The 20,438-nt window shown below is 53.3% G+C and overlaps 3 protein-coding genes across 3 annotated transcripts; all 3 read right to left on the minus strand.

Moving 5' to 3' along the window:
- Positions 1–965: 965 nt before the first annotated feature.
- Positions 966–1,859, minus strand: TGME49_311755 (plasma membrane protein 62D16; the record flags this gene model as incomplete). The annotated part of the gene is made up of 1 exon (XM_018782687.1): positions 966–1,859. One exon carries the CDS (start codon positions 1,857–1,859, stop codon positions 966–968), a length of 894 nt encoding a protein of 297 aa, XP_018635506.1.
- A 1,804-nt stretch (positions 1,860–3,663) lies between these two features.
- TGME49_311760 (hypothetical protein) lies at positions 3,664–9,628 on the minus strand. Its single transcript, XM_002364367.2, has one exon. It carries the CDS (start codon positions 8,601–8,603, stop codon positions 5,646–5,648), a length of 2,958 nt encoding a protein of 985 aa, XP_002364408.1. The 5' UTR covers positions 8,604–9,628; the 3' UTR covers positions 3,664–5,645.
- Positions 9,629–11,149: 1,521 nt separating this feature from the next.
- TGME49_311765 (hypothetical protein) lies at positions 11,150–18,447 on the minus strand. The gene is made up of 5 exons (XM_018782688.1): positions 16,676–18,447; positions 15,844–16,097; positions 15,200–15,576; positions 13,632–15,000; positions 11,150–13,383 (listed from the first exon to the last, which is right to left on the minus strand). The coding sequence occupies exons 1-5, from the start codon at positions 18,072–18,074 to the stop codon at positions 12,337–12,339; spliced, it is 4,446 nt and encodes a 1,481-aa protein (XP_018635505.1). The 5' UTR covers positions 18,075–18,447; the 3' UTR covers positions 11,150–12,336.
- Between the last annotated feature and the right edge of the window lie 1,991 nt (positions 18,448–20,438).

A 20,438-nucleotide genomic window follows, 5' to 3' on the forward strand; every position in this document is an offset into this window, starting at 1 on the left:
GCTAAACGCGTCTGAAGGACCAGCTGCAGTGTGTTTCTGAGCACGTAACTGTCGAAACTGCGAGGCTACAGCATCGCTCTTTGCGACGTAACCTGTCGGATGATAACTCCCGGCAGTCAGCCCACAACTCGCACGCCTCTGTTGCTCAGCCTTTGAAACGAGAGCAACGGCGCGGCAGGCGCGTTGACTCTGTTCAGTAAGAGCGAAGAACTGTCTACCTGGTTGTCGCGAACCAGGCACTCCAAAAAGTGCGGTACCCGGTGGACAGGCATCTGCCGAGCGACCGGGATTACGAAAATGCCTCGAAAGACTTCCCTGACTAGCTGATTGCTGCGAATGGGGTGTTCGGTGAACCTCAATCAATTTCTCACGAGGAAGCACGCCAGCCTGACTCCATCGGCCTTCGCCGTCCCGTTCCCAGGGCTGACGGCACGGAGTAGGACGAGCGATGAAACTGAAGTTCGAGGTTGATGAATCGCGTTCTCCAGAGTCCGTACTATTCTCTCCGTCGTTCAAGGATTCGTGGCCTGTGATCGAGGGTAAACAAGATAAAGTATCGAACAAAGAGACAGAGCACGGTGTCACGGAGAAGGGAAACGCATTGCAAAACGGGGCTGTCTTCACATGTGAGCATGAAAAGGGAACATGCCGAAGACGTCAAACTACGATTACAAAAATGCAAGAGAGGAAAGAGAAAATAGCACCTGAAAGAGACAAATAAAGGGAATGTTATGACAGGATCAAATAGTCTCTTTTTTAAGAGTGATCGGCGAGTACGCAGTACAAGGCAAGAGAAGATATTCACCCGCAGTATGTCTCCAGGCTGCCTCAGCGGGACGAAAAGCGTTTGATGGTGCACTGGGGCAAAGGTTCAGGTTAGAAGTTCATTCACAATCAGTGGATAAAGAAGGAAACACAAAACGTTTGTTGGTTGGTCATAGATATGCTACAAGCATTGTACGTTCTTATTTTCTGTTCAAATCCCTGTAAAGCTGTCCTGGCTTACGCACGGCCCAGGAGTCTGCGGCAGGCCTCTGCTTGGCTGAATAGTAAAGGGATATAAATTCTTTCAATTCCCTTGATGGTGATTGTGTAGGATAAGCGCCATCGATATCAGGATTGGTACATGAAACTTCAGCGCAATTCACCTGAAACCGCGCGACACAGCCTTCTTTCTTGCTATTTTGGGGTTCTTCCTCACGACTTCTCGTGGACACCGGCGGATTTTCGCATGTTTTCTGATGTGGTGACAGCACACGGTCTGTGTCGAGGTTTGACTGCATTCTGGAAATGCAACATCCTCCTTCTTCTGCCTGATTTTCAGGTCCCGGTGTTTCAGAGTGGCACTGCTCTCCCGTGTTGTGCATCTGAACCGTTCCCAAAAATGATGGCATATGCCGCACTTCTCCAAAAAATGCTGCCTGTGTTCCACAGCCAGACATACGAGAATTCGGAAACTTGCACAGAGATGCACCCGTTTCGCATGGTGGCTGTTCGGAAAACTTCTGTTCTCCAGAACAATTCACACCTGATCTTCGAAAAGTTTTTGCCGACACAAAGCAGCTACGGGCAGTACCGGTTGTTGCTTTTGAGCGAGCTTCAAGAGAAGGAGGGGCTGAGGATTCGTGCTCGTGGGACTCAGCTGAGGCTGTAAGACCTTCAGAAGTAGAGATCCCCCGCAAAGTAACTGCTCTGTTAAGGCTTTGTCTCTGTTCGTCCTTCTCAGATTGCGAGACAGTGACCTGTCTACACGAGTGCTTCTCAGGCGTTTCAGAAAAAGAAGAAAAGGAGAGAGGAGAAGGGCGTTCGATCGCAACCTTTCGAGTCTCTTTGAATGCTACGCTCTGCTTGCACCCCATGTCTAACACAGAACCATGAACTTCGACGCGGAAATAGCGGGCCGACAGAGAAGCAAAAGAACCTGCCAGAGTCCTCAGGTGAGCGTGCAGATCGCTTTCTGGTCCCAAAGAAAAAGGGCATTTTGTTCCTTCAGAGAGACGAGGGCACAGTCCTGTTCCACAAGGTATGAAGCCGTATTTGGTGGAATCTTCAGAAGACCGTGTTTCTGCCAGATGATCGAAGGGGACCAACTCTTACACCAGAGGGGGCAATAGCTGATTGTTGAGAGAGAGGGCCGAGTGCGAAGAAAAGAGATACTCAGGTAGTTCACTGAGCGAGTGGTACTCTGCTGGAATCAATCCGAGACAGCGGATCTCATTAGAAATGCTGTTCGCGGTCCAAGATCCTTCCCTTCCAGAAAACATCACGTTGAGATGACAAAGATCGCAAGAACAGGTGAGGCTCCGCCTCACTGTCGAACTTCTGCTTGGGCACTAACACACGCCTGGAGGAATATATAACACTTAGGCTCAAGACTTTTTCCCAGCAAGACTTTGCAGCACATCCAGTAGATTCGGGTCCGATTCCTCCCATACTGTTGAGAATAAGTAACGAACTCAAGACTCAAAGATGGTCATGGTGTGAATGATCCTGTGATTTTGGCACGTTTTTTTCATTTGAAAAGGAAGCACTTTTTTAAAGAAAAAAGTGTCACGCAGTCGTTAAAGCACATGTGAACACTGACATCTCACTGTGGCCTACCTAAGAGACAAACGTACGAAGCTCTGCAACTCAACACAGCGGCAAGATGCCAACGTTTGAAGACTTGCTAAGACGCGTCCTGAGGAGAAAAAACTGAAACTGGTTTTCGCGAAGTCTTTCAAAGAGTGAAATCGAATTGAAATTGAACGTTCCTTTTTCTTACACACGCGGCCGTCACTCCCGTTCTACTTCTGTCTCGTGGCAATTCCGACGAAAATTAAGAATTTTCCCTCGTTAGGGGGCCCATAGCAACTTGCCTGTCAAACGCAAATGTACACAAGACAGGCATGTACCAAAAGAGACACTCCATTTAACATTCAATGAATCGTGAGCATGTACTGGGAACTCTGCCGTGGTTGTATGGGAAGTCGCCAAGTGAGTAAGCAAAAAAGCAGAGCCTCCGGACTCATCGTGTCTATGAATACTTCTCAGATTGTCAGGTGACCCTCACCAAGTAGCAAAGAGGAAAGCTACATGTCCAACAGGATACGGAATACCCAAAAAGAACAAGTCAAGGAAGATTCACTCTGTGCAGAGACAATCAACGAGAGGTGGTTCCGTAATCTTTTTGGTCTTAACGCAGTCGCGCTGGATCGCCGGGCCATCCAATCCTCTGAAAGAATGACTGGTGAAAAAAAAGCTCACGTTGCTAAAAAAGACCGCATACACAGTAAAACGATGCATGCCCAGCTTCTGTATAATAAAGGAACACCTCGAATAAATACCTGAGAAGCAACAACGCCGGTTGCCAACCCACGTAAAGCAGCACGTTTCCACCGTTCCACCCTTTCTGTTCAGGGTTCAGCCTTCGGTTGCGGACTGATTGCATGCCTTCCATGCGAGATATGCTATACTCTACAGAGGAAATATTTCACAGCTTCCAGCTTGTAAGAGTTACCCGTTCCTTTGTAGACACACCACTTTTGATGTTGGCTACTAAAATTTTTGCAGGAATCTACATTCCCAGACCAAACAAAAAACATCGAGATATACCAATCTCCTGTCGTCTGTAGGATTCACCTGTTGGTCGAGGGAGGACGACACTACTGTCCTTTCTTTTTCGGCTGGTTCTAGCTTCGCAGGCAGCACTAGACTGCTGGTAAGCTGTAGATACGAATGTGTCTGTGGTGAGCGAATTGCTATCAAGCATCCAGGATGACGAGGCCCCTGCCCTTGCAGATGTCAGAGTGTGCTTAAAGTCGCACAAGATAAAACCATTTATTGTGCTGCTGTACCAGCCACACAAACGAGTTGTCTTTCCACTTTCTTCGACCTTTTCCGCTTGCTTCGAGCTCTCCCTCCTCTCATCATTGTCTCGTGTAATACTGTCCACTCTGGTTATCATGCATTACCAGGAAAAAGCTGTTTTCGCTCCCTCGTTCGCGGAACAGAGCATACGACGTCTATATTAAGCACGAATAAGATCAAAATGTGGATCCGCAACGGCTGGCACTTCAAAATCGCCGAGGACATCAGAAATAGACAAGGCGTCAAAAAAGCTGAAATGTCTGTTCGTTGTCGTGATGCAGACTAGTTTTCTGATTTGTTTTCTTGACTGACCGAAGTTGCCGTGCGTCAACCGAGGTACACAAGAAGAGGTGGGATATTGAAATCCACCACTTTTAGCTGTCTTAAGCAGTCCAGTTGGGAGGTGGTACATTAACCGAATATACAATCATCCATTTTTTCTTTCTCTATCGCTAGGTTCGATCCGAATAGGCAACCAGACCGTCATAGTCTGTTAACACACTACGTCTTCCTCCAGGAGAAACAACACCAGCGAAACGCGCACGTTTAAAACCAACTGTTCTTTCATTCTTGTCTGCCGTAGTGTTTGGTCTTTTTGTCAAATTTCGCCATTGTGCGTTGTGGTGTTTTCCCGAAGTAGACGAGCTATGTGTTCTCTTGATGGTACCCTACGCGTTTGCATAACACAGACAGCTGCCAAAAAAAATCCGTCAACCTGTGAAAGACGATTTGTCACTGTATTCATGCAACAGCAATTCTCAAAAAGGACGGAGTTCGTCCATGCATTTCGCCTTCGGTTTCCTGCTCCCGCTGTCAACCGCTTCTTTAATACATACGCTTCTTGTTCTGAACGTTGTTGTCCGGATCGTCGCCAGAGTACCTCTGTGTGGTCCACTCAAGAAAAACTCTTGACACCAAGAAGGACTGTCAGAAGCCGAATGACACTCGACACGTTTTCCGCACAGTCCTAATTCATTCACAGCCTGGCTAGATCCATGTATTGACACGGACAAGCCCCTCAACATCCCCACTTTGCCAAAGAGAGCCGGTTGTAGGGGAAAACAGTGACGGAGAACGAGCCTTCACAAGTGAATCCATTCAAAGCAACTTGTTCATCATGCACTTGAACATTCACCAATCAATAAAAAGAAAACTTTGCGCTTGTGGGAATTCACTAATTTGCACATCATTGGAAATTCAGCATTCGCTGAGTGTATCTTCCCTTACTTATCGCACCTCTGCTCGACTTCCCCAATCTGCCCTGTAGGTGCCACACTAAGAAGCACCGAAACTAAAAAGGAGCCGCCAAAGCAGGCGACTAGACAACCCCAGCAGCACGATGACACGATAATACCATGCCAATGAAACGACGTTCCAGGTTGAACGAGCAAATCCGCCCGACTGGTCACGTCTTTGACGGGTACCAGAGAGCGTCGCCAGCTTTCCATTGTGTAGCCAGACTGATTGACCCTCAAGCGTCCCCCTTGCCGGTTGTTTGTCATAGCTCGTCACTGAGAGGTACTCGTCACTTGCGTATCGAACCTGCTACCATATTCCAGTGTAATAAGTTTTTCAGCTCGTTAGCCTTCAGCATCGTACCATCGCTCTTACTCACCAGACTCAGAGAACTAACAAGCGCAGACGATGGCGGCTTGTCTATCACCGCATTGACAGACCAAGACCTCGTCCCATGGGCAGTAGAAAACAATTCTGCAGAAGGCTGATTGACGGGGCTCATCGCCCTCATATGGCAAAACAATGCAGCCGCAACCCTGGTTGCAGGTATTCCACGGGTTCTACGCTCGACTTGTATTTCGTCTCTCTTTCTTCAGTAGTGACATAAATTTCCGCATAACCCCTCCGGCGGCCCGGGCGTTATCCAACAGCGAGCCTTTCTTTCTGGCCGACTCTCGCCTGTCGGTGGCTGTCTTGGGTCCAGCACACTCTGAAGCCTCTATCACGGCTGTGTCTGGTTCTTCCAGCTTCGGCGGATCAGGTTGGCTTTCCAGTTCACCGTCCTTCGCCACTCTACTGCGTCTGCCCCGCCTCGCGGTTACATTGTCAGAACCAGCACTGACAGCGACTCCCTTGCAAGACTTCTGTGACGCTTCACACAGAGCGACATTCCTGCCATCACTGGACAGCCGCTCGACGTCAACGGTGGCCGCCCCAACACTTGTGTCGGTGCCCCCTCCGTGCCGTGGCGCGCGAGACACGGTGCTCTCCGATCCTTCCCGGGTTCTCGGCGTCGTACTTGCTTCTTCCGAGAATCGTCTCCACTCTCCATCTGTCTCGGCTTCGCGCTCCGACAAACCTCCAAGCTGAATATGTGTCCGGCGGTTGCCTCCGCCTGTCCCGGTGCCACTCTCCGCCCCTCGGTTCCTACTGAGGATGTCGGAGAGTTCCATCACTTGCCGGCCTGACAGATCGGCCTCCATCAAACCACACTTAAGGCCGGCAGCCGACGCCGGCGGCGGATCCGGCTCTTCCAAACTCATTGTGGTCACCGAAGACAGCTTCCAGTGAGACAGAAATCTGGAGAGGCGACTTGGCCGGTTCTCGAAGGGTCCTTTCGGCGCAGGGTCCGCCCGCTGCTTCCACACCGGCAGCGAGTGCCTCTTTCTTCCCGTGCGCGGACCGAGGACGGCGTCCAGCTGTAAAGAAACAGTCTCGCTCCCACTTACCACGTTTTCAGCGACGCCCCAGGCACTGTCGCTGCTGGAGCACGAGGTAGGGGCCGTCCTCACACCCGGCTGCGCCTGCGGAGTCGCAGCTGAGAGCGGCAGCAACATCCCAGGGCACTTGGAAAACTCTCCACTCAATGCAGGCCACGACAGCGGGCTTCCGCCGGGGGCTGACCGGTGCCGACAGAACTGGCGACGCAAATGGCGCGCACGAGCCTGGGGAAACAGAGTCTCCGGCCGGTCCAGGGGATGGTACAAACCTCTAGAGACACACGAAGGCCCCCCTGGAGTCGACCCGGCCGCCAGCGAAATATCTCCGTCCCAGCCGGAACCTCCCGCTCCCGGGTTCGGGCGCGAGCCGGCCGCTTCGTTCCCATCGAGCTGGGGCTCTAAGACGACTCGCGACAACAGCGGCTCGTCTTCGCCGAGCAAATCCAACAAAAGAGGGAGCGGTGAAAGGCCTCGCCTCCGGCGGGACCCGTTTCGGGGCCGGCCTTGGCGGGAGCTCGAGGAGAGTGTGCCGTCTTGGCTGGTGTCGCTGTTGCGAGACATGCTCCGTGATGAGCGGCGTCCGTGTTCGTCCGCTGCGGAGGAGGACCGTCTTGAGAGTCTTCCGTCTTCTCGCCACTCGCGTCCCGTTCGCAGGACGCTCCCATCGCCTCCCAGGAGGTGGCCTGTCGTGCAGTCGGAGGCCGGAGTCGACACGGATCCGGCCAACGACTGTTTGTCATCCTCGTCCCCGTCTCTCGAGAATTTGTCGGCCGTGTCCAGAGAAAAGGTGACTTTCTTCGACATGCGCCGTACACATCCGCGGATCCCCGCGGCAGGCCGCCGGCGCACCACCACGCGAACTTCGAGTTGCTCCTCCGTCCACCCTTCGAGTCGGCCATCGTCGGTTCCGGCTCGTCGCCAGTGGTTTCTGGGGGCAAGAAGCTCCTTCGGAGGCAGCGGCATCATCACCTTCTCACCTTTCCAGGTCCACTGGTGCGGTGGACCTGCTCGGACTCGCCCGGCTCCGAAGCCGCCGAAAGAGGTCTTCACCACAGGAGGTATGATTTCCGGCATCGACAGGTGCATCCGCTGACCGGTGCTCAGGGGAGACTTCGCACCCAGAGACGCGCAGTCCGAACATTCCGAACCTGGGGTACCAGCGCAGTACCATGTCCGAAAGTCGCCGTACGCCTTTGACCGGACAAAAGCAAGCTTCATGCTCTTCCGTTCGATCCACATAAAGATATTCTGGCCAGGGTCTCGGCCCTCCGCCTCGTGGGTCGACGCCCCCGTGGAGCCTTTAGCGGCTGAAGTGTAGATGTGGATGATGGCACGCGAAGCCAAGTCGACGGACGCGGAGAAAAACGGCAGCAGCAGACACTTCGCAGAAATCTCGCGCCTCGACTTTCCTGCAGCCAGTGGCCGGTCAGCAGCCGCGTCCTTCTTCAACGTAGAGGAACACCCGGGGCTCGTTTCCGACTCATGTCGAGAGGAGCCTCCGGCTTTTTCCTCGGTGTCTACGATGTCATCTTGGTCGTCCTCCACGGCGAGTTTAGACACGCCGGGGACGCGGCGCAGAGAAACCCGGGCGGCGCCGGCCGCTGCGCCCCTCCGAGAAAAGGCTTCTGCCTGGGAGGCTGTGCACGCAACAGCGCTCATGTTGACGCCCACGAAGCATCTGGCGTTGATGATAGACTCCAATACCTCATCGTGGGGCCCGTCCCGCGAGTCAGATGGGTGGCGAAGAAGGCCAGTACCGATGCTCTGAACCCCCCCTGGAGTCTGCGCCAGAGAAGACTTTGGAGAGCTCGAAAGCTCGTAACATGGAACGTCGACGTTCTGGAACCGTTCATCAAGAAGAAAAGGACTCACGTGACTGGGACGAACGAGTGACAGCCATGGCGCATCCTGTCGCTCCTGCAGACCACGCCCGCAGGACGACGAGCGCAGCGCCGACTTCCCCTCGAAATCCGGGGCAAGGGTCCGCTCAGAACCTGCCTCGCCTTTTGCAAAGCTCGTCAGCGAGCTCGGACAGCTGGCGTCTGCGCCAGGCCCACCTCCCTGCGAAACCCGCGGCATGTGGACGCTACCTGTCGAATCCAAGAACAGGAGGTACTACAGCGCCGTCCCCGGAGAAGCTGATGAGAAGGTACGGTGTTTAAAAGTTGCGGTGTGGTGGTACGACAGAGAAAAGCCTTTCAGCAGAATCGTAAAACGCAGTCAGTCCCCGTGGCAGTACCCCTGCCCGGTCCCTGGATCTCCGCCAAGAGCTTCTCACTCGGATACTGCGCTTGAGACCAGGCTGCCGGTCGAGCCATGGCCAAACCTCAGCGCTGTGGAAAGACATAGTAAACAGAGAGGCCAGCCTACGGATGTTGGGAAGCGCGCGGCGAGGGTGCCACGATGGTCTACGGAACTCAACCACACAGGTGGCCTAAGACGTACTGGTTCTATTGCGTGCGGAAAGGACAGGCAATCCCTCTGCGTCACATGTTGAAACTGTCCGACAAATGTATGTGTTTTGGTATACTGGACTTTCGAAGCGAACAAAGAGCCACAGAGTTTACCCCAGTCACGCTTCTTTGGAAAGTGGCCAGCAGATGCATGCGGCCTTGATGTTCCTTTTAAACGCAAAGGAGAAGCTTATATCAGACCGCTCAAGAATACGGTTTTTCCTAAGAAGATAACAGAAGCACCGTCTCTACATGCAAAATCTCTCTCCTCGGACCAACCCCCACGGATCACCTGTCCACGCGCAGAGCTCACTGTCACGCGTTAGAAATACACCACAGCGTTGACTCCGCCACAACATCTCTCACAAATACAGGAAAACGGTGGCTCCCTGAAATAACCCGAATAGAGAAACCCTGAGCGATACCCTAGAACCCCAGTGGGCAAACCCCTTCCTATTCCAGAAATACCACAACCACCGCGAAGCCGTCGGGGGTAACGAGCTAAGCGTTGCGCCACCGTTATTTCGATTGGGGGAAGTAAAATCAATAGGGACTGAGAACCGTTTCCAAATGAAGAAGAGAGCACTTTTGCACAGCTAACAGTAGACAGGGACGAAGGAAACGTTTCACTGACGAACAAGGAAATCCAGCTGGTGGTTCACTGGAACGAGCAGACTGGCGGCAAGGCTGCTCTTAACCGCCGCGGCCCCCAGATGCATTCAACACGAAACCCGGCAACGCGATTACGAACGAAAACGTTGAAACTCGATTGCCGTGTTGCTATCAATATTGCACATGAAAGATCCTGGAAACTGAATTCAGGGAATTTGACGAAGAAGAACGTGAATCGCCAAGTCAAACGTTAAGGAACCGCATACCCAGTTCCCTTTTTCTCTTCGTAGGAAGCAGACTTCGCCTGGTCTTCTTGAACCCTGCTCTAGAGAAGCGTTTCGCGACTCAGTTTTTAAAAAGCTACACCGACTGTTATTGATAGACCAAAGGCCTGTCACCTCAGCGTACTCATCTGCGAGTTTCGGATAAGCGTGGTGACAGGCTTCGCTCACCAATCTTAACGAATGTGTGTGCAATACCCAAGGAAGTAGCAGGTGGCGATAGACACAAAGTGACAGATTCACTTCGTAGATGAGGTGGAAAACTACCACACGCGTTGTACACCAAACACTCAGAAGATCCCTCGAGCGGTTTGCTTCAGATGAGGCTAAAGGGAACAAGTCTCACTGAGAGACTACCGGATACCCCAGACAGGTAAATGAGGAGAGGTATTCAGGGATACCTAGAATTTCCCTGAAGGCGCTACATAACTCTAAACGAATCTACCGGGAATAACCATTCTGCACTGGCATACTACCAGGGAAAAGATAGCGCATACGAGCTAAATGACGAGAGGAGAAAGGTATATTCCCGCCCCACTGCAGTGACGCATGCGGCTGACGGCCCTCGAATCAGGAGGGATGATGTCTAATCGCGTGCACATGCGAATTCTAGTGTCTCGAGCCTTCCGTCTTGTCGAGAAACTTCCAGAATGCGGCACGGAGACTGGCGCACACTTTAAGGTGTCGTTACGGCAACACTTCTCACCTTCGCTGCTGCATTCTAGTCCTGCTTTCTGGTCCTGTATACGACTGATTAAGCTTCCCCTCTTGCCATTTGTGTAGAAGAAAAAACTCGATTTTGGAGGCTGCATTCTAAATGATCTGGATCCTCCAAGAGATGAACTTCCTCAGTTGATGCACCAGAGTTCAACCAAGTACACCACCTGCATTTTTGGTGCTCTTAAGGCGCTCGCTCGGCCTCGTTTCATGGAACACGGGGACCCGCATCCACACATCTCCTGACTAAGAAGGCGTTTGTCGCTTTGTAACGTGAAACTCTCCCGTCCCACCAGTACTTTGGGGCGGACGTCCTCCAAGGAAAGATAGCTGTGGATGGGCAGTAGAGCGCTTTGTGTTGTGAAGGACCATTCCTCTGCTGATACCCTGCAACTCCCCGTGGAAATCTGTTGCTGCTGTACATATACCTACGTGGCTACTCTGCTGTGCTTGTGCCGCATTGGAGGCAAATCGGTGACCAGCATTCGCGACGTAGTGACACGTCCTGTCTTATAAGAATTTAATTTCTTTGAGGTGAGGAACATGGACTGAGTTCATAGAGGCACCAACAGAAATACCGAGCTGAACGACCGCAACTGCAGCCACTCAAGTTCAACCTTTTACCACCAGAGATTTTTTCACCTGGGCGATGAACTGCCCCCCTCCCCCCCGGCAGGGACCCAGATCACAAAAATCCTACATATGCTCAGGAACAAGCAACTCATGATTTCATATTCGAGCTTAGTGAACCAAAGCCACTTTTTTCTGGGTGCGGGACACAAAGTACCTCTCCAGAAAAAGTGGAACAACTGATGGCATATCAAAGGATGAAGGTGGATAGACATGGGGGCCAGCCACCTGGGAGACGACGACGAATAGACAAGGATTATACCGGAAACCCTGCATGATTCTGCTGACGCAACAGACTCACACCCACCCCTACTTGACACTAAGAAATGCATTCACTACCATCACGGAAAGAATCATTTACAAGGCAGGCAACAAGGATAAGGGCGTCAGCGGTGTGCCACGGTAACCCATGAAAGATGACGGAATTCAGCCATCACCGCCACCCGCCAAAATGTACACGCTGCAAAAACAATGATGAAAAACCGTTTCATCTCTCCACCGAAAAGGGTGTTTCCCCACAGATGAACATCGCTTCTCAGATTTGTTTTACTGGTATTGAAATGATTACCACACAGAGCTTCAAACTGTGCTCAACGCGATCAGCTGCAGTGACGTCGGCTTCACAGCTGTCTTCTCTGCAGCACTATAATGTATGAAGGGACAGCCGCCGCGTACATGCATCTAAACGCATGCCTAGACCTCCAATTTTGAGGAGATATCTCGATACAAAAGTACAAGGATCTCTGTTGGCCGAGACCACCTCACGAGAGGTGTATCCTAGTTGGCCAATAAATAATACACAAAATGAGCAATACGTCCCGGCCATACGATTGCAAATGACACTCCAGACAACCGACAGCAAATCGCACAGACCGGGAGTACATCCACTTATGGATCTAGCAGCTGCTACCATAGGAATGTTACCACTCTACCCCCCGTTTCCCTGCTTCCTCAAAACCCATTCTTTCGCACACTCGCGCGACCCGTCTACGCCGCCTGACAAAGGATACTTTGACTCGACAAACATCATCTTTATACGCAGTCAGTATCCATCGAATCCCAAACAAACACATTTCCGAAAGCACGCCAGGCGATGTGCAGGACGCTGCCCACGTGGCATTATACCCACGAGCTCCTGCGTTCGCGAGAGTCCACAAATCTCACGACGAGTTCATAGTCGCATCCCTCCGCAGTTCCGTGCTTCTCCTCCATCTCCTCCGTCTCTACTTTCTCCCCCTCCTCATCCTTGACCTTCTCTGCCCTCTCTTTCTCTAGCCTCTCCTCTCCAGCCCCCGAACACAGATCGTTTTCTACTTGTTCGGGTGTGCCCGCATCGTCTGTTTCGTCCCCGTCCTCAAGAGTGCCTGGAAATGTGTTAGCAGGCCGGCGCCCCCCCTCAATTTTCCCGCCAGCCGTGTTGCTGCGGACCGCTTTATTCCAAGATGGCCACCAGAATTCGGTACTCATATGCCGACCGCCGTAGCCACCTCTGGCGTACAAAGAAGTGGACGGGAGTCTGGGAAACGAAGCGTGTGCACTTCCTCGCTCGCGCATCGCCCACTCCAGATGGGGGAGCTGGGTCCTGTACAGCATACAGAGCGGCGAGCGATACGCGCTGCCAGACCAGGTGCCCAAAGGCATTCCTACGTTCCCCGAGAAATCCCGCAGTGCCGCCGACGTAGAAGAGAGCTCCGTCACAAACGGAGCAAGCGAAAGAGGCGACTGAAAATAAGAATCGTACGGGCCAGACCCCCCTTTCCGGGGCACGGACGCCGCGGTCGGGTAGCGGCTCGCCCTGGATAGATCGCTGCCTGCTAAGCCACAGGAACCGATGGACGCGGACCGTTCTCTCCTGTATTTCGCGAAACCGTCCGGATCCACTGCTGACGAGTAAGAGCGATCGTCCTCTGAAGAAGAATCTTCACAAGTGTCGCACGACTCTACGGGGTTGTCGCTGTCGGCAGCCTCCGAAGAATCGTCTTCCTCCACCCACGGAGCCGCACTCGTACACACACATTTGAGCCACCAGGGCAAGTCCACATGTCTACGCCACTGGAGATACATGAAGATTATCAGAAAGAAAAAAACTACACACATGTTCGAGATGGCCACAGCAACCCACGGGATGCGACCTCCACGGCGCTGTTTCTTCTTGTCCACCTTGGCCTGGGCACACATAGTACACAGAGACCATATCCCAAACATTTTGGGTTCTTGCCAGCCAACTACCCCTCTCTTCGCGACGCGCCACACACAAAGAGAAAACAACGACGTGTCACTTTCAACCCAACACAGAATCGATTCCTCAACAGACTCAATTGCCTCATCCACCATTAGAACAGATGCGAACCACTGACGCCTAAGTCGCCGGGAAAACGCTTCTCTGGTCCCTATTTTTCCACCTGGGAACTTACCTTTCGCAACTCCTCGGCAGACAGTTGTATATACACAACGCGAGCGGGCCCTCCATGCGTGCGGCGCATCAGCCTGCGGAAGGCCTCTTTCGCTGTGATACCCCAGCCAGTCGCGGGGTGCGCTCCCAGTCCAGCTTCGCCGCCTCCACCAGAAACGCCATGCCTGTCTCGCGGCGTGCTTTTCCCGTTGCCTTGCCCGTTCGCTGAACCTGGGCTTGCTCCGTCCGCCGCAGCCGCTGCCTGGGGGCTTTTGTCTGAGGTTGCGTCCTCGGGCTTCCGGGGCGCTCTGGCAACACCGGTGATTGAAATGTGGACGAGAATGTGTCCCTTTTCGAGCAGGTCGAGAGATCCTTGGACGCCTTGCGACGAGATCCCGCGGCCGAACTCCCCCAACAGGAGCCGTGGCTGATCGCTGCCGACCCACCGAGCCGTCCCGAGAATCTTGACGCGCGACGGGTCGAGTATCCCGCTCGGTTGCGACGATTTGGCATACAGATGGCAGGGTGTGTGGCAAGAGACTAGGCGAACGACATCGCGCCGCACGTCTTCAGTGCTGGTGAAGTCTTGAACAGGAAGAAGCAGCACTGCGTGGATATCCAAGTCCGTCGCCGGATCCGCTTCTGCACTCTGCACGCTGGCGCTGTCAAGGTCGACGATGTCGTTCAGGAGAATTACTGTTCGCCCCGCTGCATTCAGCAGCGACGGATCCCACCTCAGCTCGATGTTGAGGAGCTGCGAAGCTGTGCTGACAGGAAGGTAGCGCCCAAGAGGCACTGCGAAGTCCTGAGACCCCTTTGGACACGGTGCCCAGCTCTGCCCGGTCAAGGCAGTGTGGTTCCGATGCGCCCCCCCGTCTCCGTGTGAGGCGTCTTCGTAGTCGTCGCATCTAGTCCACGCCCATGCGTCAACCATGGTCAGCTGGAGCAGAGCGCTGTGGGCCGGAAGACCCGCCATCAACTCTTCCATGCGTTCGTCTGCGATATTGTCGCCGAAAACCCCCGCCTTTACTTCGTCCCCCCGCTCGCCTCGCAGGAAGTACCCCGTGACTTGGACCGTCGGGAGACGTTTGTCCCGGAAAAGCGCCGGAAAATGATCGACAAACGGCACGTTCTCCGAAACGAACGGCGAACGGCGCTCCCGGTCAAACAATGTCGACGATGAAGACACCATCGGGAATCCCTGGAAGCGACGCAACGCCTTTCGAAGCTTATGGTAAACGGCATCCTTCACGTGGTTCTCCAGCCAGCGAAGAGCGTCCAGCTGACGGCTCGTATACAGCATCCCTGCCCCCATTTGATGGTGTGGACGCTCCCCAAAAAGATAGTCACGCATGCCGTCCATCAGTAGAATACTCGTGCTCTGCTGCGGCCTGCGAAAAAACACACGGAGACACCAGGACCCCGAAAAACGAGGCGTATGAGGAGAGGAAACTGGAAAACGACAGACAATCGTGGCAAAGCGTGCAGAATCCCAAAAGGTAAGGACCGCGGATGGACTTTCAAGTCAAGCAAGATGTACAAAACTGCACCCTCCTTCTCCTCCCTCCCCGGCACTGTTCGCAGACTCACCGGCGGAACGGGGCATCATTGACGACGGGTGCGAAGCTTCCATAGGCCCACATCAGGGGGACGAAGAACGCCCGTTCGCTGAACCACAGATCAAGTACGTGCTTGGCGAGATCCATGAAGTAGCGCGACTGTTGGCCAAGCGTCGTGAGTGCCGATGGGTCCTCGACTTCGAAAAGCTTGAACTTCACAATGGACGTCGCAAAAAGGTCCCAGGTGACGAGTAGCGCCTGAAACAAGCCCGTGCGGGAGCTCACTTGCTTCCGCACCGCAGGCAAGTGACGTAGACTGTAACTGAACTCTCGACTCGAGGTCATCAGCTCCCGCTTAATCATCCGGAGGTCGGAGCGCCGGTGGACGCGAGTCCGAAGATAGCTCAACTGCGAGGTGCACACCGGGACACACAGGACCGGAACACATGGGAACTCCAAACCGGGTTGGTGAAGGCGTCGAAGCCAAACTGCGGAAGGACGTAACGTGGAAAATAGGAGGAGACAGCGGCAGAGAGAACGGTCACACGCTACGGGAGACTGAGAAACAAGTCGTTTGAAACTGCCGCCTTTTGTGGCTATTGGGTCTCTCGGCCCCCGAAAAGAAGACCCGCGTTCTCGCGTCGACTATCTCTCGCACACGTAGCGTGCTCTTACACCTCTCGTTGCGATTTTGTGGAGCGGACACCAATCCAAGAAGGCATACTGCGGGTCCCGGTGTTCGTCGAAACTCGAAGCTTTCCTCCGGAGGTTGTTGATAAACATAGCAGTTCCCAGACGGTACTTTGTGAACGTTGGCCATTCGAGATGATGGAGCAAAAGTACGGCGAATAACCGCGCAGATTCGTCATGGACGAGGACCTTCAGGCACATGCGGCGATAAAGGGCTGGTGCAAAGAGAGCCGCAGCGCCTGACGGGGAAGGAACAAGGAACTCAACACACAACAGAGGCACCACTGAACCAGAAGCGTCTTACACAATCGTTGTGGCTCGCAGAGAAAGCAGGGTGTTCACGACTCCAGCATCCCGAAGAATTTTCCACACTTCGACACAACGGTTACCTCACCATATTCTGTTTTCGGCCTTGCGTGAGCTGAGCTGACATATCGGGTAGACCACCGAGACGGCACGAAAACCACGCTATGCACGTCTTACTTCGGTGGCAGTAGGGCATTCAGTTCGGCTGAAGAAACGATCTGGAGGAGACGCCAGCGACTTACCTGCTTTCTCACCTTGCAGATGCCTCAGCTGTTGTTGCCGAAGCCAGCGACATGGAAACATCATTAACTACGTGCCGTTCAAAAGCTGCCCTTTCCTGGCGTCTCCCTCTTTGGTGGCAGTCTGTGCGCAGCAGTGCCCCTAGCTTTCTGAAAGTGGGCCCTCGAGAGCGAGAACGAAGACTCTGCTTCTCGGTCCCTATTCACATGACCTCTGCCCGAAAAGAAAAGTGTACTTCAAGGCTAGCCACCCCCGACTATGGGTTGCTTACCTGTGTCTGACGGGGGGCTGTCATGGTGGTCGTTTCCTCCACTGCCCGCATACGGGGGAAGCCCTGTTCCCTTTCCTTCGTGCCGGACTGGGCGCCACTCTCCTTTGGTCTCACCATCCAGTGATGCAGACCTTTTTAGCACCAAGTCGCCCGCATAGCGGGAAAATCTTCCGCCTCTCGAAAGTCCACTAGAGCCGCCACTCTCATCTCTGCTCAGTCCCCCGCTCGCTGCCACGTCTCCAGTGACGTTTTTTTCCTGACCGTGGGGCAGAGTCGAGCTTGAAGAATCTACGGCATCCAGGCGTGTCTGTCCTGATTCCCCCGGACCCTTTCGGTCCTCGAGGGGGGGTCCGGTCTCCTCTTTGTTGCCAGCGAATGCAGGACCACTGCCTGTCGCTTCTCGAGATGACGGACCGACCTCCACATCCGATCCGGCGAGTGGTGAACCGTTGTTTGTCTCGGAAGTTTCCTCTCCCTGCTGCCAAAAAATTCCTTCCTGGTCCCGCCCCAGATCGCTGGACGAAATCACAGAGCCATGGGTCTGTGCAGGAGTCCCGCTCGTGTCAACCGCAGAGACACCAGCCGCAGCACTGCCGTTCTTCGTGCTCAGCAGTGCATCCTTTGGAAGATTCGTGCCATCCAAGGAAACTCCATCGGCTCCCTCTGAAGGACCAGGCGTACCAATGGATGACGGAATATCTCTGGAACTTTCGTTCTGTACACGCTCTCGCGCCCCCTCCCCGGAAACGTCTGAAGCTTCTGGTGCTAGTTGCTGGTGTCCTTCGGAGCCGGAAGAAGGCGGAGCGCCGGGAACAACATCCACTTTTTTGGATCCTGGAAAACGCTTCTCATCTGAATGTAGATTACCCTTGACATCACGCCTCTCTAGTCCCCGCCGATGCGATGCCGATGAGGACGGTGGCAAGTCGGATGCCGAGACAACACAGACTAAGAAGAAGCACCAAATAATAAGCCGAGTGGCAAGGCAAATCGATAACACTGAAGAAAATCTCGCTTCTTGCCGCTGACCCGACTCGCTGTCTTCGCATCTGCATTGCGCACGCCTTGTCCTGGGGTACAGACAGCGCTGCGCTAGTGTCAGTCTCGAGTCATGCGACCCACACTTAGGTGTCGACTTTGGTTCCACGAAGTACTCAAAGGCTTTAAAAATAAGGAGCTTGGGGGACTCGTTGATCACAGGGTTAGTACGCAACTTTCTCGTGACCGGGATTGGCCCCGAAACAACGCGTGCGGACCGAAACAATCCACCGACGGGGGCGGGTAGCGGTTCTACCGCCCCCCTTCCCAGAACATGATGCGAATGACGAGTCCCCGCTTTCCGGCTCGCAGCCGGAAGATCTGGGCACTGTTTGTCTCGCATAATCAAACAAGAAAACATATTGCGAGCGTCTAAAGTCCCGAAATCAAGCCCTGGAGGCAATTCCTACACGGGGTCGACGGCGCCGGGAACCGGTCCCAGACCGAGCGAGAAACAAAAGTGCTGCTCTCCGACCGACATAGTGGAACGTTTGTGCAGCAACAGAATAAGTAAGCCAAAACCCTCCTTTTGTCCGTGTACTTTAGAGAACGATATTGCCAAGCGTCTGACTAACAGAGACCCTCGAAACGGGACACGCCTCCGCCTTCGCGAACTGGCTGCTGTGGGTCAAGCAGGTGGATTGCGGATGTTGAATTGAATCTTAAATTCCTTCGTTCCCTGCCCGTCCTCGTGAAGCTGCTTTTGCCGTCCATTGGCAGCGGCCGTCTTTTAGGACATACAGTGCTGACAACAGTTGCCACCGCGGGACGGGGGGTAAAGCATGCACATGCACCGTCTTTTCCCCTGCAGCTCGGAGCGATGCACGAAATTGACTGTCATGTCGGCGCATGTGGGAGGAGACAAATAACTCACATGCGAGGGGCTTCGATTCCTCGAGACAGATGTCCTCCTCAGAATTAGGCAAGCAACTATAGCCAGCGATCTATGCTGGTCATTTCCCCCAAACCTCTTTTTTCGAAACAGAAAGAATGCAGTGATGGAAAGCCTGCCAGCTGGAAAGGGTTGCTGGAGTTTCTGGATCGTACCACTACCGTCGCTAACACTAAAAAGACCGATCGCCGGCTGCAGGAAGGGGAACTCACGTGAAACGAGAAGCTGGTCACGTGATTTCGGTGCGAAGGTTGCTGCTAAACACTTCGCACCAGGCACCTGCCTTATAATAGTTCAGAGGTGAGGCAAAAGTGCAGCAGAAGCCACCCCGTGTGCACCGAGAGCCGGTCAGAAAGCACTGTCTTGGCACCGTGAGAAATCTAAGCTCTCTTACAGACAACAAACAATAGCAAGAACGCTCTTGTGACTTATGTGGATGTTGATGTGGCGGGCAGCGGCATTTGGTGTGACGAAACCGATTGCCTAGGTGCACGTGGGACAGGAAATCTAGAACGTCACTTCTCGTCTACGCGGGTTTTTGTAGAATCGATTCTGTCGATTGAAGTGTAGAAGTGCACACTCGCAAGGATGTGTGCGGTTTTTGACAATAGATTTCCCGATTCTTCACAGGAATCACATTACCTGACGACGCGCGAAGTCCCATACAGTGGCTTTCGGCAACGGATGCGGATATGGAACCGCTCACGGCAGTTCGTGCGTGTGTGGCAAGGCAAGCACCAGATCGCGTCGGGTATATGCAGGAATAGTGTTGAAGCATCTGCAATAGCAGAATGCTTAAGTGTATCAGTGCTAAAAGGCTTTTAAACTCGGCATTACAGAAGAAGATACCCGAGTGTTCGTGATAAGCAGCGAAATTGCACACGAAGGCGAATACCCCTCGAAGTAGTGGCCTTTTATTTCACTTTCAAACACTGACAACCTCATTATCCATTGTCTGTGGAGCGCCGGTAAGCGGTGCGTTGACAAAAAACCGAACAGGTCACCGGTTGTGGGTGAAGCTGCATTAGGCGCTCTGACACCTAAGGTGACTGGAGGTGTCACTGTCGGCAAGCCAGAAAGAAGACAACTCACCCGTGTCACAGCCGTTGTCATGAAGGAGCAATATAGGCGCAGAGAAGCTCCGTAATATGCTTTTTACCGTCACAGATGTTTTTGGGTCGTGATCTCCTGACATGAAGAGACAGTCAAGAGCATCGCTGTTTTTGATAGTAAAACCCTCTAGTACAAAATTAATATGCAGCAGAACACTCCAACTGATTCGTCTGGTGGTGTCACCAGGTCGTTTGAGGATACTCCAGACGGTGCATGAATGTTCTACGTGATTCTTGAACTTTCATATTCGCCGTGGAAGACTCAGGAGATAACCGAAAAACCAAGGCCGTAAACGGGGTTTGTTCGCATACCGATTCTCCCGCGATCCGGCCTGTCATTGTGAACATCTCTGTTGGTCTTATTGGTTTGTGTTGTCACAAAACGGACTGGTGTTTCTGGCGAAGACCGTGCCACAGCATTGTATTCCCTTCATGCGCTTGAGTGTGGGGGTTACGTCATGAAACTTGGCAACTGTCCGCCAGAAGCGGTTCCAAACTACACGGCTATCGTTTCGCTGGGCTGACGCATACCTTTTGGCACAGAACTCCATTAAACACGCAGGCAACAATCTAGTGCATCTTGCGCTAAGGAGCGGACAACTGTTGGCATCTCTTGCTGCAGCTTCTGGGGACTGATACGCCATCTTTGTCTCCGCAGGATGTTCCCAAGCTTTCGAGCTTCACGCTTGCACTGTGGCGCAACTAACATGGCCTGATTTCC

Source organism: Toxoplasma gondii, chromosome XI, assembly GCF_000006565.2.
Source record: "Toxoplasma gondii ME49 chromosome XI, whole genome shotgun sequence".
Taxonomy (NCBI): Eukaryota; Apicomplexa; class Conoidasida; order Eucoccidiorida; family Sarcocystidae; genus Toxoplasma; species Toxoplasma gondii.

Excerpts from the sequence above, each read along its gene's own strand:
- TGME49_311765 (XM_018782688.1), bottom strand. The coding sequence starts at position 18,074 with ATGTTTTCTTGTTTGATTATGCGAGACAAACAGTGCCCAGATCTTCCG. Across the intron at positions 16,098-16,675 it reads CAGCCCCCCGTCAGACACAG|GCGCTGCGGCTCTCTTTGCA; the intron begins GTAAGCAACCCA and ends CTTCCCCGTCAG. Across the intron at positions 13,384-13,631 it reads CTGCCGAGGAGTTGCGAAAG|GCCAAGGTGGACAAGAAGAA; the intron begins GTAAGTTCCCAG and ends ATGTGTGCCCAG.
- TGME49_311760 (XM_002364367.2), bottom strand. The coding sequence starts at position 8,603 with ATGCCGCGGGTTTCGCAGGGAGGTGGGCCTGGCGCAGACGCCAGCTGT.